At 42.1% G+C, this 27,032-nt stretch overlaps 1 protein-coding gene across 1 annotated transcript in view; it reads right to left on the bottom strand.

The window, feature by feature from the left end:
- LOC123769493 (trichohyalin) overlaps window positions 1–27,032 on the bottom strand; it is a 518,341-nt gene that overhangs the window by 5,653 nt on the left and 485,656 nt on the right. Inside the window, 1 exon segment of the mRNA XM_069308773.1 lies at window positions 1–27,032. This exon segment is cut by the window's left edge and continues 5,653 nt beyond it. Coding sequence (XP_069164874.1) covers window positions 26,997–27,032 — 36 coding nt within the window. The 3' untranslated portion in view covers window positions 1–26,996.

Below are 27,032 nucleotides of genomic sequence, written 5' to 3'. Positions count from 1 at the left end.
ATTATATTTATTTATTTAAAATATTTAAAAAAATATTTAAAAGAATATTTAAAAAAACTGAAAAAATATTTGAAAAACTAATCTACAAGCAGCTTTACTCTTATCTAGCCAAACACAATATACTTAGCTCTCGTCAATATGGCTTCAGACCCAGAAAATGCACTAACGATGCACTTATTACTATGATTAACTTGATTCATGCAGCTCTTGATAAAAATGAGTTCCCTGTTGGGTTATTTGTGGACCTGCATAAGGCTTTTGACACTGTCAACCACCAAAACCTTCTTAAATTACATCATTATGGAGTCAGAGGTCACTCCCTGCAATACCACAAATCCTACCTTACTGACAGACTCCAGTATGTTTCTGTGAATAATTCAATTTCTCCCACCCTACCCATCAACATTGGTGTTCCTCAGGGCAGCATACTTGGCCCTCTCCTCTTTCTTATCAACAATAATGACCTTCCAAATGCCTCCCAACACCTCAAACCAATTCTATTTGCTGATGACACAACCTTCATTTACTCCAGTCCTGACCCCCTTGCTCTGTCACAGTGAATACTGAGCTAAATAAAGTCCATCTTTGGCTAACTGCCGACAAACTCACCCTTAACATTGACAAAACTTTCTATATTCTGTTTGGCAATAAATCCTCTAATCAAATAAATCTCAGGATAAACAATACCCAAATTTGTAACAAAATAGATGGCAAATTCCTTGGCGTTCTCATTGACCACAAGTTGAATTTCCAGGGACACATTCTAAATATATCAAACAAAGTTTCAAAAAGCTGTTGGCATTCTTTCTAAGATCAGATATTATGTACCTCGCCCTGTCCTGGTGACACTCTATTACTCCCTCATCTATCCATATCTGAACTATGGTATTTGTGCTTGGGGTTCTACTACCCAAAATCATTTAAATCATTTACGTCCTCTAATTACTCAACACAAAGCTGCTATTAGGACAATATCCAACTCTGGCCCCAGACAGCACTCTGTACCCCTACTCAAATCTCTGAATATGTTAGATATTAAGTCACTGCACATCCTCTCATGTGTATTATATATATATAAAAGGCTGAACTGTAATGCCAATCCTTACCTCAAAAGCTTCATTGAAGGTTGTAACAGAACCCATGAGCACCACACCAGAAACAAATACCGTTTTGATATTCCAAGAGTACGACTTAACCAAACTAGAAATGCTCTACAAATCAATGGACCCAGAATGTGGAATGACCTTCCCAATCATGTTAAAAGACTGTACCTCTCTCAACCAGTTTAAGATAAAAACTAAGTACTACCTAATAAATTCCCTGTAACCTATCTTACCCCTATATTGTCAACCCATGTCTGTTATTTTTTAAACAACGCTATTTGTCGACCTAATTGTATTTGTCCTGTTTTTTCTGCCATGTTCCCCCCTTTTTTTTATTTTTATTTGTTCTCAACACATTTTATATTTTAATCTCAATTAGTGTTAAGTTTTAGTTTTTAATGTTTTTCCTGCCCGAAATGCTTTGTGTAATAGTGACTTTAGGCATTGTAAGTACTAGCTCTATCTATAAATCTATCAATTTTTGTATAACCTCTTGTATGTATGTACTTTACCTGAATAAACATTTGAATTTGAATAGTTTTGAATTTGAATTTGAAAAGACCATATCCAAATTAGTAACAAAGTAGATGGTAAATTCCTTGGTGTCCTCATTGATAACAAGCTGAATTTCCAGGGACACATTCTAAATATAACAAAAAAAGTTTCTAAAACTGTAGGTATTCTTTCCAAGATCAGATATTATGTACCTCGCCTTGCCCTGGTGACTGCTCTATTACTCTATCATCTTTAATATAATAATAATAATAATAATAAATTTTATTTAGGTAAGGTACATACATAATGAGATTTTACAAAGTTTGTTGGCTTTATAGATAGAGCTAGTACATACAATACCTAAAGCCACTATTACGCAAAGCGTTTCGGGCAGATCTATCTATCTATCTATCCTTATCTCAATTATGGTATTTGTGCTTGGGGTTCTACCACCCAAAATCATCTACGTCCTCTAATTACTTAACACAAAGTTGCTATTAGAACAATATCAAACTCTGGCCCCAGACAGCACTCGGTACCCTTACTTAAATCTATGAATATGTTAGATATTAAGTCACTGCACATCCTCTCAAGTGTATTAGGTAGAACTTAGTTTTTTCTCTTAAACTGGTTAAGAGAGGTACAGCCTTTGACATGACTGGGAAGATCATTCCACATTCTTGATCCCTTGATTTGTAGAGCATTTCTAGTTTGGTTAAGGCACAGTCTTGGAATATCATATAGGTATTAGTTTCTGGTGTGGTGCCCATGGGTATAACCTCTTGTATGGATAAGATAAGAGAACTGGATAACCACCTCCAAAGGATACCTGATCAACCAGGCTGTGACTCATACGTCAGGCTGTGAGCAGCCGCGTCCAACAGCCTGGTTGATCAGTCCAGCAACCAGGAGGCCTGGTCGACGACCGGGCCGCGGGGACGCTAAGCCCCGGAAGCACCTCAAGGTAACCTCAAGGTAAGGTACTCTGTATATTTAAAACTCTGTGCTGTAATGCCAATCCTGATCTTAAATGCTTTCTAGAAGGTTGAAACAAAACCCATGGGCACCACACCAGAAACAAATACCTATTTGATATTCCAAGACTGTGCCTTAACCAAACCAGAAATGCTCTACAAATCAAGGGATCAAGAATGTGGAATGATCTTCCCAGTCATGTCAAAGGCTGTACCTCTCTTAACCAGTTTAAGAGAAAAAACTAAGTTCTACCTAATAAACTCCTTGTATAACCTACTTTACCACCTAAATGTCAACCCATGTCTTGCTATTTTCAAACAATACTGTTTGTTGACCAACTTCTTTAAATTGCTGATTTCTGCCATGCCCTCCCCCCCTTTCAACACATTTTATACATAAATTTAAATTAGTATGAAGTTTTAGTTTAAGTGGGTTTTTTCCCCGCACCTTGCCCAAAATACTATGGGTATTAGTAACTTTATGTATTGTATGTAAAGTACTAGCTATATCTATAAATTCAACATTATGCTTGTAACTCATCTTCTTTGTATGTACTTTAACCTTAATATACATTTGAATTTAGTGTTTCACATTTCCTTTTCATTGTGTGTGAATCTATTCCCCATTTTCAACCTCTAGATTTTAGCCTATACCTGAAGTTTACTTTCAATGAATTTATGGAATAGGTCTGGTACTGCTTTACATTTGTCTGCTACAGTATCCCTTTCTCAAATTTGTTATTGCCTCTCTCCTCACTGCCATGTAATTGCTTCTTGCTAGTTTGTATTGCTGGTATATTTTCCCTCTTTGCATACTGCTGGAATCAATATGGGAAGAGGGTTAGGCCTCTTCCTATAGTGATTCAATTTTTTTCTTTTGTACTCTGGCCCTCTTGCAATTCCTGTTGCAAGAGGGATCCTGTTTTGTAGGATATATATCTCATTTACTTCCTTGCCCAATAGATTTTTGCAAAACAATTCTTTAAAATACTTCCCAAGTTCCCATACTATCTCTCTTAAAAATAATTTTTTCCACTATTTTACTTTCTCCATTTTAATCTAAAATATAAAATAATGCATATATGATTTCCAATAGGACAAGGTCACTTTTTCCTAGGTGAGGAAGGTACAGAATGTCAAATATATCTTCTTCTATTCTGGTGAATAACAGAACTAGCATTGATGGAGCATCACCCGATCTCATTCTCGTGACTTTCTTGACATGTTAAGCAAACCAAGAGAATGAAAAGTCTCCAGCATGATGTGTATGAATCAGTCCAAATATCCTGTTCTTGATTTGTAAGCCTCCCAGTCTATTGATTTTAAATTCAAGTCACCAAGTACAGTACCAACAATAATGATTTATCTTTATCTGCTCTTATTATACTCCCTCTCATGATCATTATAAGACCCTTGCTTTTGACATCTAACTTCTCTTTGTCCATGTGTTCTTGCAGGTAAACTGATGGCATTAATGATTATCAGTTTATCATCCTGTTTGCAAATCCCCAGTGCCATTATATTGACTTCTCGTGGGCTGTCTAGTATTAACTCCCTTACTAGTATTAACAGAGACTAAGTTGTCTTAAGCTGCAGTCTTGGTGAAGTTGATCCTCCACCAGGACTGCAATGCCTCTGCCTTTTTTAATTATTGTTACATCTCAAAGTCCAGTAGCCCCTTGAGAACAACACAGTCATTGAAAATTTTATCTTCCAATTTCAGTGTACTCACCTAATTGTGAGTATGGAGGTGGTTTTAGTTGTGTGCATGCAATTATCTAAATTTAGTTATAGGATGAGAGCTACACTCATGGTGTCCCATCTTCCCATCGCTCTTTGTTATATAATGCTTTAAAACTACTGACTGTTTTTGCCTCCATCATTTTCTCACTTAACTTTTTCCAACTGTTTACCACTCTGTAAATTTAAATTTTTTGTATTTCTTTGGCAGCTTTGTTTAATTAGTTTAAATCTATGACTTCTTGTTCTTGAAGTTCCAGGTCTTAGGAATTCTTCCATATAAGTTTTGTTGATTCCCATTACTATTTTGTATGTAGTGATTAAATTGCCCTTTTTTTACTTCTATCTTCTAGTTTTGGCATATTTAATGCTTCTAACCTCTCCTCGTAGCTCTTGTCTTTCAGTTCCAGGAATTATTTAGCTGCATGTTCTTGCACCTTTTCCAGTTTGTCAATGTGCATCTTAAGATATTGCCACCATACAACCACTAGATATTCCATCTTTGGTCTCACAAAGGTCATAAACAATTTCTTTAATATTTCACCATCCATGTATTTAAAAGCAATTTTGAAATTGGAAGGCGTAGCTTAAGCCTTTATGTGATTCTCAGGTGATAGTTTTGTATCTTGAACTACCCCAGATCTGTTTCTTTAAGATAATTTGTTTAAGTTTTTTCACATACTGTAATCTGTAGATTGTGTGTGGTGTATTTTATCTTATTTCCACATTCCATAACATGGCATTTATTCACATTAAATTCCACTTGACAAGTGGTGCTCCATACAGTTTATTATGAGTGCATGTGTAATTACCTAAGTGTAGTTACAGTATGAGAGCTACGCTTGTGGTGTCCCATCTTCCCAGCACTCTGTCATATAACACTTTGAAATTATTGACGGTTTTGGCCTCCACCACTTTCTCACCTAACTTATTCCGACCATCTACCTCTGTTTACAAAAGTAAATTTTCTTAAATGTCTTTGGCAGTTTTGTTTAGTTTAAATCTATGACCTCTTGTTCTTGAAGTTCCAGGTCTCAGGAATTTTTCCCTGTCAATTTCATCGATTCCTGTTACTATTTTGTAAGTAGTGATCATATTGCCTCTTTTTCTTCTATCTTCTAGTTTTGGCATTTTTAATGCCTCTGACCTCTCCTTATAGCTCTTGTCCTTTAGTTCTGGGAGCCACTTAGTAGCATGTCTTTGCACCTTTTCCAGTTTGTTGATGAGCTTCTTAAGATATGGGCACCATACAACCGCTGCATATTCCAGCTTTGGTCTAATAAAAATCATGAACAATTTCTTTTGCATTTTGCCATCTATGTATTTAAAAGCAATTCTTAAGTTAGAAAGTGTAGCATGGGCTCCTTGCACAATGTTCTTTATGTGGTCCTCAGGTAATAGTTTTCTATCTAGAACCACCCCTAGATCTCTTTCTTTATCAGAATTCTTTAAAGATTTCTCACATAATTTTTAGGTTGTGTGGGGTCTATGTTCTCCTATTCCACATTCCATTACATGAGATTTATTCACATTAAATTCCATTTGCCTAGTGGTGCTCCATACACTTATTTTGTCCAGGTCTTCTTGAAGGGCATGACAATCATCTAAATTTCTTATTTTCCCTGTTATCTTAGCATCATCAGCAAACATGTTCGTATAATTCTGTATTCCATCTAGTAGATCGTTTATGTAAGGTAAGGTAATTATCAAAAGAAGGCACCAAACCGGGAAGGCTATGTAGCACCATCAAAGTGCGAAATAATCAGAGGGCGCTAAATATCACCAAGAATGCTAATACGAGAACAAAAATGCATAAGGCGAACGATATCAAAAGTATCCGATTCACTTAGAATTCTATCGAGAGACAAGCGAACGCGAGGGACGGTCGGAAAGCAAAACACACGCTCGTCCTAGAAGTCAGGACATTCAACAAGAAGATGCACAATTGTAAGAGGGACAATGCAATTTGGACAATAAGAAGCAGGGCGGCGCTCCATTAAGTAACCGTGGGTTAAGCGAATATGGCCAATCCGCAGCCTTGCCAAAGCAGTTTCCCACCTAACGGTTATGGTGGTAGGAGGAAGGCCATGGGGACACACTATGTTTGAGAGTACGCAGCTTGTTACTAACTACAGAGGACCAACAACCCTGACAACGGGCAAGGATGGAGGAATGAATAACAGGATAAAAGTCGGAATAAGGGAGACCTTTACGGGAGATGGGACAAGAACGGGCAGCTTCCTTAGCGGCAGCATCTGCACGCTCATTCAAAGAGATACCAATATGGCTGGGAACCATAGCAAAACTCTACTGATTTAAATTTACTAGAAATAAGAAACAGCCACTGTTGAATCTCGATGACCACCGGATGGACAGGATTAAAGGACCCTAGAGCCATAAGGGCACTACGAGAGTCAACTACAACCACAAAAGGGGTTATGACAATGAGAAAGCAACAGACGGAGAGCATAGAGAATAGCATAAAGTTCTGCTGTGAAGACGCCTGCCTCTGAAGGGAGGCGACACATATAAGTGCGGTCAGGAAAAACAACAGAGTAGCCCACACCGTCTGCAGATTTAGACCCATCGGTGAAGATGGAAATAGAGTGGGAGTACGAAGAAAAGTGCTCAAGGAAGAGGCTTTTCAGAATCGTAGGAGGGGTAAAGGCTTTAGTGACACAAGTCAAGGACGTACAAAACTTGGGAAGGGGGAACTCTCCACGGAGGCAAGGAAGGAACAACATGAGGAGAAACATTAGAAATATGAACAGAAAGAGAATCCTGTAAGCGAGATAACCGAACAGAAAGAGGGAGACGATGAAGAGGAACAGGAGCTACAGGAGGGGTAAAAGTCAAAGCACGACAAAGGCGAGAGGAAGGATGTTGTAAGGACCGCACAAGATAGAGAAGACAGTAGCGATCACGGCGGTCCTGAAGAGAGAGGAAGCCAGTGTCAACATACAAACCGAGGCCGGGAGTCGAACGAAAGGCACCAGAGATGAGATGCAACCCAGTATGGTGCAAAGCATCAAGACGGCGAAGAGTAGAAGGAGAAGCAAAAGAGTATGCAGGGCAACCATAATCGAGTTTAGACAGGACGAGAGAGGATTGCAAACAGAGGAGCGTGCGCCTATCCTCTCCCCTATCCTCAAGTAGGTCAAGGGCCTTAGAGCATTCAACTCGGAGGTACGAGATATAGGCCGACCAAGACAAACGAGTGTCAAAGACTAACCCCAAAAGCTTAGCGGAATCCCTGTACACAAGGGGATGACCATAAAGCGACAAAGAGGGACGAAGAACTACATGCTTCTGAGTAAAAGTCATAGCACAAGTCTTAGACATAGAGAACTTGAAGCCATGATCGGTGGCCCAAGATGACACAGCATCAATCGCAAGTTGAAGCCGCCGTTGAAGGAGAGGCGAATCATCACCCCGACAGCAAAGGGTAAGATCGTCAACATAGAGAGTGGAGAAGACGCCAGAAGGAAGAGAGGAAAGAAGACCGTTGAGGGCAACTAGAAAAAAAGAGTAGTGCTCAGAACACTACCCTGGAGTACACCCTCATACTGCCGAAAAGGGGCAGAGAGAGTGGTACCAAGCCGCACACGAAAGGAACGACGAGAGAGGAAACTCTGGAGGAAGAGAGGGAGATTCCCATGAAGACCAAAAGAATGAAGTTGAGACAGAATATGATTCCGCCAGGTAGTGTCGTAAGCCTTTTCCAGGTCAAAAAGGACGGCAATAACAGAGGTCTTCGCAGCAAAAGCAGTATGAATATGGACCTCCAAGTTCACCAGGACATCTGTTGTGCTGCGGCCCTTGCGAAAACCAAATTGAGAAGGGGAGAGGTGGTGATAGTGTTCTAAGAACCACATCAAACGAACGTTAACCATACGTTCAAAGAGCGAGCGTTTATGTAGACAATGAACATTACCGGTGCAAGAACTGAACCCAGTGGTACTCCGCTTGTGACATTTCTCCAGTCTGATAAACTTCCTTTTATTACTGCCCTCATTTTTCTATCAGAAAATTTTTCATCCATGTTAGCAGCTTACCTGTCACCCCTCCAATGTATTCTAGTTTCCAGAACAACCTCTTATGTGGAACGCTGTCGAAAGCCTTTTTTAGGTCCATATAGATGCAGTCAACCCAACCATCTCTTTCCTGTAAAATCTCTATGACTCGATCATAGAAACTGAGTAAATTTGTTACACAAGATCTTCCAAATTGAAAACCATACTTATGGTCTGATATTATATAATTTGTCTCAAGGTGTTCAACCCATTTAGTTTTAAATATTTTTTCCAGTATTTTGACTAATACACTTGTCAATGATACAGGTCTATAATTGAGGAGGTCTTCCCTGCCACCACTTTTGAAGATTGGAACTATGTTAGCCTTTTTCCACATGTCTGCTATGACTCCTGTAAACAGGGATGCCTGAAAAATGAGGTGAAGTGGAATGGTGAGCTCAGAAGCGCATTCTCTCAGAATCCATGGTGAAACTCCATCTGGGCCAGCTGCTTTGTTCCTACTTAGCTCCTTGAGCATTTTTTTCACCTCATCTCTAGACACCTCTATGTGCTTTATGTTGTTCTCTGGAATTCTTTTTGTGTCTGGTTCTTTGAAGATCTCATTTTGTACAAACACACTTCGAAACTTTTCGTTTAATGTTTCACACATTACCTTTTCATTTTCCGTGAATCTGTTTACCATTTTCAACCTCTGGATATTATCCTTTACCTGCAATTTGTTGTTTATGAATTTGTAGAACAGGCCTGGTTCTGTTTTACAAAAAATTTGTCCACTAACCCTTTTTAAAACTTCAGTCTGCCTCTCTCCTTACTGCTATGTAGTTGTTGCTCGCATCTTTGTATTGCTGGTATATTTGAGGGTTTGACCCCTTCCTATATTGATTCCATTTTTGTGTCTTTTGGTCTCTGGCCTTCTTGCAATTTCTGTGGAACCAATCCTGTTTTTTGGCCCTGCATCTCTGTTTAGGTATGAATGTTTGTGTTCCTTCTTCATATATTTTGCAAAATTTGGCATACATCTCATTTACTTCTCTGCCTAGCAACAAGTCTGTTCAATTACACTCATTAAAATTTTTTCAAAGTTCCCATAGTGTCCTCTCTTGAAATCGAGTTTAATAACTGTTTCAATGTCCTCATTTTCTTCTAGATGATATCTTAAAGCATATTTAATGTCTAACATGACATGATCACTCTTTCCCAAGGGAGGAAGGTACTGGATGTTAAATATCTCTTCTTCTTTCCTGGTGAATACTAGATCAAGCACTGACAGTACATCCTCTTTCCTCATTCTTGTGGCCTGCTTGACGTGTTGATACAAGAATGTCTCCAGAATGAAGTTAACAAATCTGCATGTCCAAAAGTCCTCTGTTCTTGCTTCATAGGCCTCCCAGCCTATTTCTTTTAAGTGGAATTTCCCCAGTCTCAACAGTCATGATTTATCTTTATCTGCTTGTACTATAATTTCTCTCATGATCATTATGAGGCCCTCTTGTTTGTTATCCAGTCTTCCTTTTTCCATGTGTTGCTTGCTGGTAGGCTGTAGACATATACAATTATCGGTTTATCATCTTGATTCCAGACCTGCAATGCCATTATGTCAACTTCGAGGATTTTTAAATATTAACTCGCTTACCTTCAGGTGTTCTTTCACCAGCACCGCCACTCTTCCCCTTCCTAGTTGTCCTGTCACGTCTCCAAACTGAGTAGCTCCTTGGGAATACGACTTCATTTAAAATACTTCCTTCAAGTTTCATCTCTGATAACGCGACAATATCTGGGACCTTAAGCTGAATTATATCTTGCAACTCCAATGTTTTTGACCTCGCTCTATGTTGGTATATATAATTTTCAGGAACTCATTCCCTTCCCTTTGTTTTTTACTCCCCCTTCCACTCATGATTTTGTTGCCTTGTTTTTATGTACCATTTCACTAGCTTTCCAGTCCCTGACATTTTGTAGAAAAAAAAATTTGTCTTCTTCACTTCTATTCCCATTTAGACGTTTTGCTTCAATGAGATTCATTTTCGGCTTTTCTCTGTCTTCCTTTGAGAGGTCTTGTCTTATTGACCAAAGTTTGCCTTCCTCATCACTCTGCAATTTCCTGGCATTTCTAAGCACTGCCATCATATGTTTCACACCATTACACGTCACCCTTAAGGGGCGATTCTTGTCTTTCTCATATTTTCCTATTCTTCTAAAATCACTGACATTTTCCATTGAGTTTAGGCCTTCTCCTAAACCTACTACTTTCTCTATGATTTTCATCTCTTCTGTTGCTTGGTCCACCCTATATGAAATTTCCTTCTCTAAACTTCCAAAAATTATTCTGGACCTACTCTGTCTGCAGTGTTTTGTACCAGTTTACTGTTGGTAACCAGTTCTTTCCTAACTGCTTGCCCAATTTCTGCTTCTTGTTGGTCATTTCTGGTTTTGACTTCTAAACACACTTCCTTGATTGTCTCAATCTCTTTTACAACTTGCAGATACATCTCATTTATTTCTTCTTTATACTTTTCTAGTTCTTTATTAACTTCCTCTATTTGAGTTGCCAATGAAGTTTCTCAGTGCATCTCCTTACCTAACTCCATGTTAGCCCTCTGGGGTCCCTTGGACTTGTTCACCATAAGAGTGTATTTTCTTGTTAATTTCTTCAAATTCCCTACTCATCACTTTCCATGCCTCATTACCCTTTACTAGTTCCTTGTTGTGTGTCTCCTGCATTCTTACCTTATCAGTTAAGCTGGTAATTTTCTGACCTTGCTGGAAAATATTTCCTTTTAAATTACAAAACTCAATCTTGAAACCTTCATTTTTTTTTTTTCTAATTTAATTACCCCTTCTTCATAATTCTTTAGCATGCACTCATAATCACTAACCTGCCAAGAAAACCGCCTTCCAATACATCTTGTTGTGAGAAACCTGCAAAACATTTCTTTGCTGGGGTGCTGTCCTCCCCTATGGTGACAGCCATCTTTGTTGTTGACATTCTGCTGTTTTGAAAGATCAACTTTTCTCGCCAAGATTTTTCATTCACAGACACTTATTTCTTATCTCTTAGTTTCTTTTCAAATTCCGTACACGTTCATGTATTCTGGAACACCACTAGCAACCCTCACCCTACTCCCAACACTTAAATAATTTGAATTATCATGGAGCCTGCAGCAGTGTGACAACTCAGTGCGGTCTGTCTTATTACACAAAGCTACTGAAATTTACTCAAAGCTACCCAAAGCTTCCTAGCATTACAAATATAATGAAGAAATATGATATATTTACTCACTATATTGTTGGTTTTGAATGTAGAACATGAAAAAACATATCTTTACTCTGAAATAATATAAATTTATAATGAAATTAGACGAAACTAAGTGGCAAAAGAGACCATAGGAAGTCGACAATCCAAGCTACAATGCTGTGGAGCGACTTATCCAAGATGAACAGATTATTCAAGATATACTGTTGCCTAGAGTTATATTAAGTTATGTTTTTGATAGGTTAGGTTTAGTTAGGTTAGGTTATGTTTGGGTAGATTGGTTAGGTTAGGTTATGTTATGTTTGGGTAGATTGGTTAGGTTAGGTTAGGTAGGTAGGTATAAGAGGCTCATATGCCAGCAAACATTGTTGCTTGGACCGTCGACTTGCTTTGGCGGCACCAGCTTCTTATTTTTGTCTAATTTCATTATAAAATTGTACTTTTTCAGAGTAAAAATATGTTTTTCATTATCTACATTAAGCATCCAACATTATAATGAATAATTTTATCATATTTATTCATTACTAACATAATACTAGGAAGCTTCGTGTAGCTTTGAGTAAGTTTGGGTAGCTTTGGGTAATTAGACAGACTCCCTCAGTGTGATGCTCACTCACTCACGAAACAATAGAACACAGTACTGTACTTTGTTACCATTTCGTTCACACTTTCACTCTCGCACTCGTGTAATTACCTAAGTGTAGTTACAGGATGAGAGCTACGCTCGTGGTGTCCCATCTCCCCGTCACTCTTTGTCATATAACACTTTGAAATTAATGACGGTTTTGGCCTCCACCACCTTCTCACCTAACTTGTTCCAACCGTCTACCACTCTGCTTACAAAAGTGAATTTTATTATATTTCTCCGGCAGCTTTGTTTCATGAGTTTAAATCTATGACATCTTGTTCTTGAAGTTCTGGTTCTCAGGAATTCTTCCCTATCAATTTTATCGATTCCTGTTACTATTTTGTATGTAGTGATCATATCCCCCTCTTTTTCTTCTATCTTCTAGTTTTTGCATATTAATAACTCTAACCTCTCCTCATAGCTCTTGTCCTTCAGTTCTGGGAGCCACTTAGTAGCATGTCGTTGCATCTTTTCCAGTTTGTTGATGTGCTTCTTAAGATATGGGCACCATACAACCACTGCATATTCCAGCTTTGGTCTAACAAAAGTCGTGAACAATTTCTTTAGTATTTTTCCATCCATGTATTTAAAAGCAATTCTGAAGTTAGAAAGTGTAGCATAGGCTCCTCACACAATGTTCTTAATGTGGTCCTCAGGTGACAGTTTTCTATCTAGAACCACCCCTAGATCCTTTTCTTTGTCAGAATTCTTTAAATATTTCTCACATAATATATAGGTTGTGTGGGGTCTATGTTCTCCAATTCCACATTCCATAACATGGCATTTATTCACATTAAATTCCATTTGCCAAGTGTGTGTATGTGTGTAATTACCCAAGTGTAGTTACAGGATGAGAGCTATGCTCGTGGTGTCCCATCTTCCCACGGGTGTGTGTGTGTGTGAGTAAGAGTGAGAGTGAGAGTGAGAGTGAGAGTGAGAGTGAGAGGAGAGAGAGAGAGAGAAATCACTTGTTACATGCATGCATAACAAGAGATTTTGCTTCATTGCTATACAGTAATTGACTTCTTTGGTTGTTCACGGTGTGATAGCATCGTTACTAAATTTATTGTACAAATGTTGAAAGTTTGTAAGATTACTAAAATAAGAAAGATAAATAAAAAGACTTGGTGTATGGTTCATGTTGACTGCTGGACTTACAAATCTGCTTGGATAAACCAGAATGTACTGACCCTTCCCCAGCACCTGTTATCATGCACCCGAGATTTATAAAAACAGTTTGTGAAAATTTTTACATATCTACTTTGTATTACACCATACATAAACTCACACATCCTGTGCAGTACTGTAAACTTAATCATATAAATCAATTCTGGCAGTATTAAGACAGGACTCCTGTTACACATGATAAGCAATACAATGAATGGGTGAATCTACCTTCAAGATTAGTGTCTTTGGAAAATTATCAGATTGAGCTGCATTTGCATTGCGTCCTAAAAACCCTCCACTGTAAGTCAAAATATTTTATTTGTTTATTTTGCATATTTATTCTGCCTCCATATTATTTTAAAATAATAAAAAAGTAAATATATACCAATCTGTTTCCATTACAAATTACCAACAAGAAGGCAGTTTGGCCAGTGTATTATGGCGAAGGTAGACTTGGGTGTTATGGGGCCCTTGCCTGCACAGCCTACACACTTGGCCTTGGTCTTGTTTGCACACTAACTTATAAATGGGCTACTCTTTATAAAGTTATTAGTAAAAAATTCTTGATTACACTCCCAAATTTTTTTAAAATTGTCTTCTCCTAGAGACTAATAATAAATTACTTGCATTAAAAGATGAAAGAAATGCCTGATAATGACTAATGAATCTTATTATTTCTTAAAGAAAGATTCATGAAGTTGGCAATTACTGTATTTTTGCACTGATAACCTGATTGGCATACATTCTTCACTGGACATTAATTATTCCCTCAATAAGAGTGCACCACTGACATTATAGTACACCATGCATTAAAAAGATCCTCTGAAAATTTACAACAGAAATGTCCATTGGCAGTTTTGTTCTGAGGAGTATAATGTCCACATGATCTACACACTGGCCCCTGGAGCTAAACTCTACACACACCAAATAAATATTGAACCACTTGAGCTATTGTGCTCAAGGAGATTTAAAAAGATATTTGTGGCACATTCATAGTATTAGCTTGTTCCACCAAAATACAGTATTTTGATTAGTGGTCTCAAGGCTTTCTATATCAAAGAGACATGGTGTGTGTGAAAAGCCCATTGTCGGGGCACATAAATTGGGTTTGGCGCATACAGTTGCAATAGGCGGTAGCAAAACCTAACTGTTGTAAAAAAAATTGCTTGTTTACAGGATTCTTGCTTAGAGTTTGGGGTTATCATTTGTAGTCCATGTCGGCCCCTTCATCAGAGTGGCACTGATGGTAATGTGATGCTAAAATTTACAGACTAACAAACAGACTAACTATTTTATCTGATTATTTTATCTTATTTACATTTACATACGTAAAATACAGACTGTACATATATTTCCTTTCTATGTCCACCTTATCAAATAGGTATGGTTCATAAAGACACGATGAAGACATCTGATCTGAACAACTATGTCAGATGCTGTCTCCAGAGAGAAAACACTCAATGAGGACACCACTAAATAGGACACTGCTGTAGGAGTTCATCTAATTGGTCTTGAGCACAGCCAGCCCAAGACAGATCTACCAATGATATGTGCTACAGTAGAACACTGTTGACCACCACATGGGGCAACTTTCCCTTTAATAAGATGGGAACAAAACTCAACCCATCAAACCAATTTTAGCTACTAAGACACATCAACATGCATTCTTTGGACTGGTTATTAACCACCAGAACACCACTAAAAGATATTTACTTTTAAACTATCATTAATTTTACAAAATGGGTCAGCAAACATTTTGAAAATATAAACAAAATTAAATGTGTGTTTTTAGTGTGATTTATCAACATGTATTTCTAATACTGGCATTTTTAATATTTGTATGTAATGTTTTATTTCTTGCATATTTTGATGACATCTCCGTGACAATAAATGCTTTCTTGTGGGGAGCCCCTTCAGCTCCTTGGAGCTATCGGACTGATATACGCTATATTAGTCTGGGGCATCAGTCAATTGGAGTTTAGCCTACAGGGGATCATGAGCCAGAGAGGCAAAGGGAGCAATGGCCTATGGAAACCCCCTTGTACTTGGGGGCATTCCATGTCTGTCATCGACCGAGGTTAGCACCCAGAAAGGTAGGCATAACAAAACAGACCCGACATGGTAAGAAAAATTGCAAGTGAAGATCGAACAGAGGCAGAACTCCCTCAACCTAAAGAAACAACCAAACAAGCAATCGACACACTGACACCATGCCGCTTATCTGTGCAGCCCTCCCCACCCCGGGAGGGGGAGGGGGGGGAACCCTGGACCCCCCCACACCGACTACTCACACCTCCAGTTTGTTGGTTGATGTGATCTGGGGGTGGTCATCGACTCTGGCCTCAAATTCTTGGCAGTATTGGTACCTTAGTGGTGTGTTCTGCTATTTATGGTGCAGTGGCCAGGAGAAATTATGTGTATTGGGGCTGCAGGCACTTAGGGCTACCTTCCCTAAGTTCCCTGTAAGTACTACCCTTGGGTTCTAGGGTTACCTTCCATAAAGCTTTCAGGAAGCGCTTCCATACGGGTCTTTGCGGCTCGGCATTTACCCTGCCCTTGGAACCACCTGGGGTTTTCGTGGTCTTTTGTTTGGCCTCAGGTACGAAGTGGTGGTGTTGCTGGTAGGGGCGCAAGGTACTGCACAGCTTGCCTACGTACGTGGCGGCCAGTTCCTGTTCCTTCTGGAGACGACGTATTTTTGCAGGGTTTTTCTTTTATATTTGTTTTCCTTGCCTGGAGGGGTCTGCCTTGTTTGTATGTAGGTCCACTTCTGGTATTTTGATGACCTTAATCTAGGCCCCCGTGATTGTACACGTCACAGGGATTCAGTTTTTATCAGTTCTCCCTTGTTAGTTTGGGTCTAACCAGCTTTGCAGTACCTTGCCTGGGCTTGCCATAGCAGACAGCCTATGGGCCCTGGAAAACCCCATTGGGGCTCAGTTGACTGATGGATGCATCTTCTGAGTTCCACCTCGCCTTGTGCGAGTTCGAAGGTTGCCCATGTCCTTGTCTCAGGGTGACAGTGACCTGTTTTGCCTCTGTTATGTTTGCCTCCTGGGTCAATGACACCTTTGACCTGGAGTCTTACGAGTCTTGTTCTCTGCTCATACTCCAGTTTACCCATTCTGTTGACACTGAGGTTCGGGTTGAAGCGGCATTAGCGTTGCATGCTAGGTTTAGGTTGATGCAACGTGAAAGGTTGATTGCCCACTCGGATGCCTCGAGACTGCCCCGTTTTGGTTATAGGGACCCAGATTTGGGGGCGTTAGTTGCTTCAACTTTGGTGCCTGGCCTTTGTCTGGTGCACTTGTCTCAGCGGCTCAGGTGTCGGCCACGCAGTTGACGCTGTTTGCGCTGATTCTCAGGGAGGCGGTGTCTCTGTTCTTTGCATCTCGCCTCACGTACTGTCAGGCTCTGCTCTCTCTCTCTTTGGAATCCACTTGGGCCTTGGCTCATAGGTTTTTGTCTCCTTTTTGTCCGTTGCTGTTTGCAGAGGCTGCTGTCACTCAGTTTCTGCAGGTGGCCTCATCCAGTGGTCATCCTATATTGGACTTGTTGGTTCTTCGTGGGGGCTGTTCTCAGGCTTCTCGAAAGGGCTCCGAGTCTTCTAGTTGGGGTGGACCACTGGTGCCAGTTTCTGAGTCAGCGCCTCCTTCGAATTCAGCATTGTCTGGTCAGCACAATGCTCGCTCTGCTCATCGGCCGGCTTCTCGTAAGGGGCATCGGCCCTTTTTACAGGTCGCCCCATTGACAGGGTGATGTGGGGGGAAGACTCGCGATGTTTGCTCACACCCGATCCCATGATTTGTGGGCGTTTCGAGTTGTCTTCTCTTTTGGTTTGTGGTGGCATTGGGCGGTTGCTCCATCTTTGTAGGGTTCGGGGCTGGCAGGGCAGGCTTCTTCCCCTGCGCCCCAGCGGGTCATCTTGGAGTGGGTGCACTTAGGCGTGGTCGAAACGACCCTGTTCCTCAGGCAGGTTTCCTGCCTGTTTCCAGTGCTGAAATGAGACTGTGTGAATCTGGACTTGTCTCGTCTGAACCCCTGGATTCCTTTCCCCTCGTCTCGGATGACCACTCTGTCCCAGGTCTAGCTTCTTTTGGAGCCAGGCGCTTGGATGGTGTTTCTGGACCTCTGGGACACGTACTGGCATGTCCCGATTCATGCAGGGTTGAGGTCTGGTTAGGTTTCGTTGTGGGACAGCAGGCTTATCACTTTCAGTTGCCTTCCTCTTGGCTTGAATCTGGCACCTCACAGGTTCACGCCTCTTACCCGGGTCATGGTGACCCATCAGTGTCTGCTAGGGGTTCGGGTTCTGGCCTACCTCGATGACTGGTTAGTATGGGCTTCCAGCTGGTCTGTGTGTCTGCTCAACAGGGGTGTAGTTCTTTCTCAGCTTGCAGGGTTCGGGGTTTCTGGTAAACTGGAGGAAGTCCCATCAGGTTCCGTCCCAGGTTCGGACCTGGCTGGGTCTCTTGTGGGACTCTTGGACTGCTTCCTTCTCTCTCCCTCCAGATTCGTTGCTGAGGCAGCAGTCCTGTCTGTTTCAAGAGCTGTTTCAAGAGGATTCCCGTGTCATTCGGCAGTTGCTCAAGCAGTTGTGCAGGAATCTGAACTTCGCCATGCTGATTTACCCACTGGGTCAGGTCTGACTTCACTGTCTGTACCGATTCCTACAGGGACGTCCCTTCCACCTCTCTCACGATCGCTGGGTTTGGCCTCCGTGGACCTTGGGTTGGTTGCTGTGTTTCACGTGCTTCCTCTTCAGGTTTTTTGTTGTTCAGTGCCTTGGCGCCTACCCGAGCCATCACTAAATGTGTTCGCGGATGCCTCGTCTCTTGGCTGGGATTTTGTGACCAGTGTTTATCAGGCCAGCCAGGGGCAGTGGGCTCCGTTGAGCTCACAACATGGTGCAGGAGTTTGCAGCGGTTTGGCTGTCGCTTTAGAGAGTTCGGGTCAGCTCGGGAATCCACTATCCGGCTCCATATGAACTGCTCTCCGGTGCTTCATTGTCTGAACCACAGGGGTTATATTCGGTCCTTGGCTCTTTGGGGCTGGTAGCTTCAAGAGACTCGTCTGCTGGATTCTTGGGGTTTGTCTCTCCGTGCGGTTCATATCAAGGAGGGTATTCAATGTCTTGGTGGACTGCCTGTCCCGGTTCATTTCCCTGTCCACAGAATGGACGGTTGCTGCCAACTCCTTCAGCTGACTCTGTCTAATATATGGGCTCCCGGATTTATATATATTATAATCTATAAATCATTTACTGTATATATATTATAAACAACAGAGGTCCCAGGACAGAGCCTTGAGGCACTCCACTAACAACATTATCCGACTCTGACTTAACCCCATTTATACTAACTCTCTGTTTCCTTTGAAATAGCCATGCCCTAATCCAACTTAATATAGCACCTCCAATACCATGAGCCTCTATTTTTTTAATCAGTCTTTCATGTGGCACTGTATCAAAAGCTTTGCTAAAGTCAAGGTACACAACATCACAATCCTTACCACTATCAACTGCCTCAACTATGCTGGAATAAAAAGATGGCAAATTTGTTAAACATGAACGGCCATTTGTAAAACCATGTTGTGACTCATTTATTAATATATGTTTTTCAAGATGAAGATGAATTGTATTTGCAATTATTGATTCAAGTAACTTTCCCACAATAGACGTTAGGCTAATTGGCCGATAGTTTGACGCAAGTGATCTATCTCCTTTCTTAAAAATTGGCACCACATTAGCTACCTTCCATGATTCTGGCACTCTACCTAACTCTATTGATTTATTAAATATGGTAGACAGTGGCTCAGAAAGCTCCTCTTTGCATTCTTTAAGCACCCTGGCAAACACTTCATCCGGCCCTGGGGATTTGTTTGGTTTTAGTTTTACTATTTGTTTAATTACATCCTCCCTGGTAACTGCTAAACTAGTCAACCTGTCCTCGTCCCCACCTACATATATTTGTTCGGCTGAAGGCATATTGTTAAGTTCCTCTTTAGAAAATACAGATATAAAATATTTATTAAAAATACCACTCATCTCCTCGCCATTATCCGTTATTTGACCTGTCTCAGTTTTTAATGGACCTATCCTTTCCCTAGTCTTAGTTCGATATAACTGTAAAAACCCTTTAGGATTTGTCTTCGCTTGCCCTGCTATGCGAACTTCGTAGTTTCTTTTTGCTTTCCTTATCTCTTTTTTAACATTTCTAACCAGTTGTATGAATTCCTGTTCTAAACTAACTTCCCCATTCTTAATCCTTTTGTAACACGCTCTCTTTTTACCTATAAAGTTTTTCAGATCCTTTTTTATCCACTTTGGATCATTAGTATTCGATCTATTCAATTTATATGGTATACTACGTTCCTGGGCTTTGCTTAGAATATTTTTAAATAGGTTATATTTTGAATCCACATCGAAATCCCCTTTTCCGTCACCTGTCGCAATTCTCAGGCTATTGAAATCAGCTTTTCGAAAATCAGGCACTTTAACAAAATTTTCTCCTACAGATCTATTCCATTCTATGCTAAATCTAATTTCTTTATGTTCACTGTTCCCTAGCTCACTCTCTATTTCCATGTCCTTAATTTGTGTTTCCCTGTTAGTTAACACTAAATCTAAAATATTATTTCCCTGCGTTGGTTCCTTAATATGTTGCGTAAGAAAGCAATCATCAATTAATTCTAGAAAATCTTCTGCTTCATTATTCCCTGTTTTGTTCACCCAGTTTATTCCACTAAAATTAAAGTCACCCATGACATAAATACTGTTAGATCTAGACGCTCTAGATATTTCATCCCATAGATGCTTTGCTTCCATTTCAGTCTGTCTAAATCTGGTGGCCTATATATAACTCCTATTATAATATTATTTGCTTTTTCAATTAATTCTATCCAAATAGTTTGTGTGTGGGGCGCAGTTTTGATTCCCTCTTTGAAACTACAGTACATTTCAAATTGTCCCTAACATATAAGGCTACTCCCCATCCTCGTCTAATATATCTATCTGTGTGAAATAGTTTATATACATTTATTTGATATTCAGCTAATAGTTCTCTATTTTCTACATTCATCCACGTTTCAGGAAGTGCAATAATATCTGTTTTTTCTGTACAGACAAGAGCATTTAACTCGTTTATTTTGTTTCTTAGACTTCTACTGTTAGTGTAATATACCCTAAGTGAATTGTTATTTTGAGGCCCTTCTCTTTCGTTGATCATTTTGCCAATTTGTTTCTCCAACAAACACATACTTTTATTACCTCCTTCCTCCCTATCAATTCCCATACCACTATCTACTAACAGTTTAAACCCAAACAAATGCCTCTAACCACTGGTTCCAACGAGTTCGCAACAGCAACAACCCCAGCCCTCGATAGATGCACCCCATCACGAGCATACATTTCATTTCTTCCATAGAAGTGTTCCCAGCTGTCTATGAAAGATATTGCATTTGATTTGCAATATCTTTCCAGCCGGCAATTGACACCAAGTGCCCTCGACAACCATTCATTCCCAACGCTCTTTCTTGGAAGAATGCCCCACATGATCGGGATTCCTCCCTTGCTCCTAATTCTATGACTGTTAAATTTCTTTATCAGTTCCTCACTCCTAACTCGTCCAACATCATTACCCCCTGCACTAATACAAATAATGGGTTTGTTCCCATTTCCCGTCATAATATCTTTCATGTTGTCAACAATATCTCCAATTCCAGCTCCCGGATAGCAGACCCTTAACCTGTTCCCCCTATCTCTGGCACAAAACATCCTGTCTAAATACCTCACCTGGGAATCTCCCACAACTCCCATTCGTTTAGGTACCTCCTTAACTTTCTGAGCACTTTGAGGGGCCTGTGCTTCGTTGCTCTTTGTTGATTTCTGTTTTGAGTGAACTGCAGGCTCACCACAGCATTCGTCTTCCAACACGGCAAATGAATTTGATGTCCTTAGGGCATCTGTAGGCGGTCTTGTCAAGGTTTTTTTAAGACCCCTGTCCTTAACGACCTTCCACGACAAGGTCTTGTTAATATTGATCTCCTTCGTTTCTTCTCGATGTTTCAGCTGTCGTACCTCCTCTCGTAGGAAATCCATCTCTGCTCTCAGAGTTCCAACTAGATTCATCAGTTCCTTCACTAATCCTTCCATTATTGCTATAATAATGTTACTACAATCGGAGCTCCAGCTAACACAACCTCTCACTGTGACTGCACCTGACAGACTGCTTTCCTACTATTGGCACATTTGATTGTATTTTGTACCCTTTATTATGGTTTAAGGTACCCTTTATTATGGTGAATCCTCAGAGTGGGGCTTGCTGTTACAGGGAGTGGGTTTTTTTTCCTCCCTCCTCGTACGAGTTGGATTTGGCGTCAATCTCTCCCTGGGTTCGGTTCTGTGGTCCTTTGGGTTCTTCGGTCCCATCTTTCAGGAGGTTTTTAGCCTCCCGCATCCCTCCTCATGTTGTGCAGGAGGCCACTGCGGCTTACCTCCTGCATGACCCAGATTACGCCTCCAAAATGGATCCTTCTTCGTTCTTGTCTGGATCTTCTTTTCGTTACTGGGTTCATTATGAGGTTCCGGAGTCATCCTGGCTTGCGAACTGCCCTTTTTTGTCATTAAAGGTGTGGCATACATTATGTCGGTCCCGCACGCTTGAGTGGCATGAGGCTCATATGGTGGTCCAGGTCTTCCTGGGGGGTGAATTTAAGCACATCAATGTGTGCTTGTTCTTCCTTGCCCTTCCTCGGGATGTCTGCATTGTGCAGCTTTACGTGCAGGTTCCCACCCTCTCGGCTGCCCTGGTCGCTGTTGGTGTCTTGCTGTTCTTTTCCCTTCTCAAGCTGTCCTCAGACTGGCTTGAGGAGGACGTGGAGACACTTGGGGCCTATCCTGGGTCTGGTGCATTGGTTTCGGCAGTGTGTGCATTGTATGCTCTTTTGAAGCTGTTTGCGCCGATCCTGCAGGATGCGGTGTCGCTGTTTTTTATTCCCGTCTCGCGTGTCGGCAGGCGGTGCTTGCTACTTCCGTGGAATCTGCTTGGGCCCTGGTTCTCAGGTTTTCTTTGTCCTATTATTCTTTGCTGCTTGCAGAGTCTGCAGTGGTGCAGTATCTGCAGGCAGATTCTTCCAGTTGTCGTCCAATGTTGGACTTGTTGGTTCTTCGGAGGGCCCGTGGTGGTCTTCCTGGAAGGATCTTGCCAGGGGCTCGGGGTTCCTCCCATTGTGGTAGGCCAGTTTCGGAGCCGGCACAGCCTTCGGAACCATCTTCGTCTGGTTGACGCGGTGATCACTCTGTGCGGAGGTCGAATTCACGTAAGGGGCATCGGCCATTTCACAGCTTGTCCCATTGATGGGGTGATGTGGAGGGGTGCTCAAGCTGTTTGCTCATGCCTGGTCCCACAATTTGTGGGCCTTTTGGATTGTTTTGTGTGGCCTGTGGTAGTGTTGGGTGGCCTCTCCTCCTTCAGGATGAATCACAGGTCTGTACAGTCCAAAACAGGACTGCACAGACCTATGGTTCATTCTGAACTTGTCCCGTCTGAACCCCTGGGTCTATTGCCCCTCCTTTCAGATGACTAACTTGTCCCAGGTCCATCTCCTCCTGGAGCCGGGCACTTGGATGGTGTCCCTGGATCTCTGGGACGCGTATTGGCATGCCCCAATTCATCTGGGGTTCAGGGACTGACTCGGTTTTGTTGTGGGGCATCAGGCTTACTGCTTTCATTGCCTTTCATTCGATTTGAATCTGGTACCTCGCGTGTTCACATGCCTTACCCAGGTCGTTGTGGCCTCTCTGCATCTATTATGGGTTTTCAGGTTCTGGCGTCTCTCGATGTTTGTCCAGTGTAGGCTTCCAGTCAGTCCGCTTGTCTGCTTGCCAGGGATTTGGTTCTTTCTCAGCTCACCAGGTTTGGGTTCCTGGTGAACTGGACAAAGTCCCATCTGCTTTCCTCTCAGGCTCGATCTTGGCTGGGTCTTGTGTGGGACTCTCGGACCACTGCCTTGTCTCTCCCTCCGAAGGCTTTGCTTCAGCTGCAGTTCTGCCTTCGCCTGTTTCTTGGAGACTCCCGGGTCACACACGGTTGCCCAAGGATCTGTGCTGGAGCCTGAATTTTGCTGTGATGGTCTAACCACCATGTCGGTTTTGGTTTCGTCAGCTGTTCTGGTTCCTTCGGGGATGTCCCACCCCACCTCTCTGACGATCACTGGGTTCGGCCTTTGAGTGCCTTGTGGGCTGCAGTGTCGCCAGCTTCCTCTTCGGGTTTTTCGGAGCTCAGTGCCTTAGTGCCTACCCGAGCCCTCGCTCGATGTATTCACGGATGCATTGTCTCTTGGTTGGAGCTTTGTGACCAGTGCTTACCAGGCTGGCCAGGGGCGGTGGGATCCATCCTTCCGTCAGGCCCACAGCACGGTGCGGGAGTTTGTGGTAGTGGTGTGGATGTCACTTCTGAGGGTTCGGGTCGCTCGCGAATCGATGCTCTGGCTCAATTTGGACTGCTCCCTGGTGGTTCATTGTCTGAATCGCGGGGGTTCTATTTGGTTCTAGGCTCTTTGAGGCTGGTCACTTCGGGTGACTCGTCTGCTGAGTTTTCGGGGTTTCTCTCTCCTGGCCGTTCATGTTCGTGTGGTGTCCAACGTCCTGGCGAACAGCCTGCCTCAGTTCATTCCACTGTCCACGGAATGGACGGTTGATGCCGACTCATTCAGTTGCCTCTGCTGGACGTATGGGCTTCCAGAGGTGGACCTCTTTCGATGGTGTGGTCGAAGCGTCTCCCATTGTATGTGGTGCCCTTCCCCAACGGCCTCACAGTCGGGGCTGATGTTTTGCGGCAGGACTGGTCGAGGTGGGATTACCTGTAACTCTTCCGCCAGTTCAGCTATTGCTCCAGGTCCTAGCTCGCTTGGAGATTTACCAAGGGAGAGATTTACCTCTTGGCTCTTTGATGGCCAGCCCAGTCTTGGTTTCAGGCGCTGCTTGCTCTGTGTCCGAACCTGAGGGTCTTCCTGCGGCTCCGCCTCTTTCAGCAGATCGGTCTGGTCTGTTACGTGGCTGGTGGTTCCATCATTTCCTTGAGTCATCGTGTCTGGTCTTCCTGACTTGGGTCTATCACCACTTGTATGGTGAGCAAATGGCTTCATTGATGGTGTCCCCCATGCGTGCTTTGTCTCGGCAGCAGTATGAAGTTTCCTGACGGTCCTTCCATTATTTCTTATCCCTTTGTAGGTCTACTTCTCCCTCTGATAAGGTTGTCTTGTCCTTCCTTTCGTGGTTGTTCCACGACCATCATCTTATGCCGAATACTGTTTCCTCGTATCGTGCGACGTTGGTGGAGCTGCTGCAGCTTATTTTCAGCATTGATGTTACTTTTGCACTGTTCTGTAAGCTGTCTCATGAGTTGTTTCATCGCTGGCCTGCTCATGCACTGCCAGAGTTGTCCTGGTCATTGGACCGGGTGCTCTCTTTCTCCTTTCTTTGGAGCAGGAGTTTCTTCACTTCTGGTCCTGGTGGTAGATTTGTTCATTTGCAGCTGTCTCCTTTTCTGGCAAAGAATGAGACTGCTGCTTTCTGGAGGGATCCTTGAGTTGTTGATGCTTGGTTGGTTAGGCCAGGGGAGCATCATGTGTTGAGTCCGGTTGCGGCTCTCCCCTGTTACCTGCGTGCCATGGCCTCGGTGGTCGAGGATGCACTTTGGGTTGACCAGGTATCCCTTCTTCCTTGTTCTAGGGTTCGGGTCTCCCAGGTTGTCTGCAGGATTATTTAGTCCAGCAAGCCTGCGGTCTACCCTCGTGCCCACGACGTTCGTAAGTTTACTGCGTTGGCTGCTGTCTTTGGTAACATGTCTTGGGCTGACATTTAAGCATGGGGTTTTTGGAGGTCAAACAGGGTCCTGGCCACTCGCTACCTTGTCAAAGTTCCTGGGCCTAGTAGGGCCTGTGTCGCATTGGGTCAGCGGTTGCAGCCAATTGTCTCGACTTCGCGTTGAGGAGCGAGGGCCAATCGCCTCCAGGGTAAGTAGCTCCGGGGAGCCGAAGGGACTTCCCCCCCAAAAAAAACAGCTTTTATGTAATGAAATGCCATTTTCTGGGCGAGACCCGGAGGCTCCCCGGCATTCCTCCCTCTTTCCGGTCGGCATTTTTTTCGCGGTTTTGACTTCCAGTCTCAGAACTGCAGGGTGAATAGGTGGCGTGGGGGTGCAGGGCTTCCCATTCATTGCGCAGACAGCGGCGCAGTGACATGGTGACATCATGCTCATTTCTTCCTTTTTATTTGGGTATTTCTGTCCACTAGTTTGGCTTTCAGTAGCAATATTTTAACCATAGGGGTTTGTTTTGGGGTGCTTACCTTTCTGGATGCCTGGCCCAATTGAGAGCAGATATAGAATGCTTCCAACCACACAGGGGGTTTCTATAGGCCATTGCTCCTCGTGCCTCTCTGAGGGGTTCAGGTTCTGGCTCGTGGTCCCCGGTAGGCCTAAAACTCCATGCGCATTGACTGATGCCAGGGGTCTAATAAATACATATCAGCTCAGTTAACTCCGGGGAGCCTTCGGGTCTCACCCAGAAAATGGCGTTTCTTTACATTCAACGCTAGTTTTTTGCACCGACATCAAAAACTCTTAACAATGTTGTAAAATTGTTGTATTTACCGAGTTCATTTTTAAACCATAAAAATCAGTGCTACCACCCTCCTATCACAAGTTGACGTCTTAACTTCTAAGGCATTGAACAATATCATAATCATTAAAAACAGAACATTATTCATCCTTAGCAGTCAAAAACTGGAAGCATGTGAAATTCTTAGCTTTCATAAACAAAAGTTAGGTTTTCAACTTTGATTACAGTCCTAATATAGTACATAGATACATGGCATATACTGAAATATTATTAATCTTAAAAATAATATCAGCATAGCCAAATGACACTGGTATCAAAATAGTTGTTTTGTATCTAGACTGCACTAAGGTACATATTAACAAATTCATTTAGGACCCTGCTAACCTGAGCAAATAGCATTAGGGCTTGAAATTTCTATGCAAAACAGCTAATGTGAATTTGAAGACTACTGTATTCCAGTTTTTGCCATCATGCAACTGGTTATGATTCAGTCGTGTAACATACCAAATCGGGCACTAAAGTGCAGTTTCACCATCAGCTGAGTTTGAACAGCTTACCACATAACAATTCATGACTCATGCTCTTCCACAGTTATCATTACTGAATTTAAGCTTCACTAATGCTACAGGTTACAACTCTGTTTTCTCACTGATATCAAATAATAGCTCTCTTCAAAGAAAACTCAGAAGTCTTTGGTACATCCACTAGAATAATACATGATGATGGATGGAATTTAAACCTCATTGTATGGACCACTCAAAAATGTATATCAGTTGAGAATCCAGAAGAGTAAAGATGTACAGTACAGTATATTAATGGGTGCTGAATAATGTTTTACAAGAGAGTTACATTCATTGCTGCATTGCTGGATAGTCTGTAGGAAGCCCAAAGGCCCTGGGTAAGTCCTACATAGAGCTGGAGGTCCCAGGGCACATATCTAGCAAAGAAATGTGTAGCCTAGAGAGATCAGATTCATTAGAATCATATTCCGCACAAGTCTTCATGCCCTGCCACCAT

This window comes from Procambarus clarkii, chromosome 63 (genome assembly GCF_040958095.1).
Source record: "Procambarus clarkii isolate CNS0578487 chromosome 63, FALCON_Pclarkii_2.0, whole genome shotgun sequence".
Classification (NCBI taxonomy): Eukaryota; Metazoa; Arthropoda; class Malacostraca; order Decapoda; family Cambaridae; genus Procambarus; species Procambarus clarkii.
This window is presented reverse-complemented; position numbering and strand designations above follow the sequence as displayed.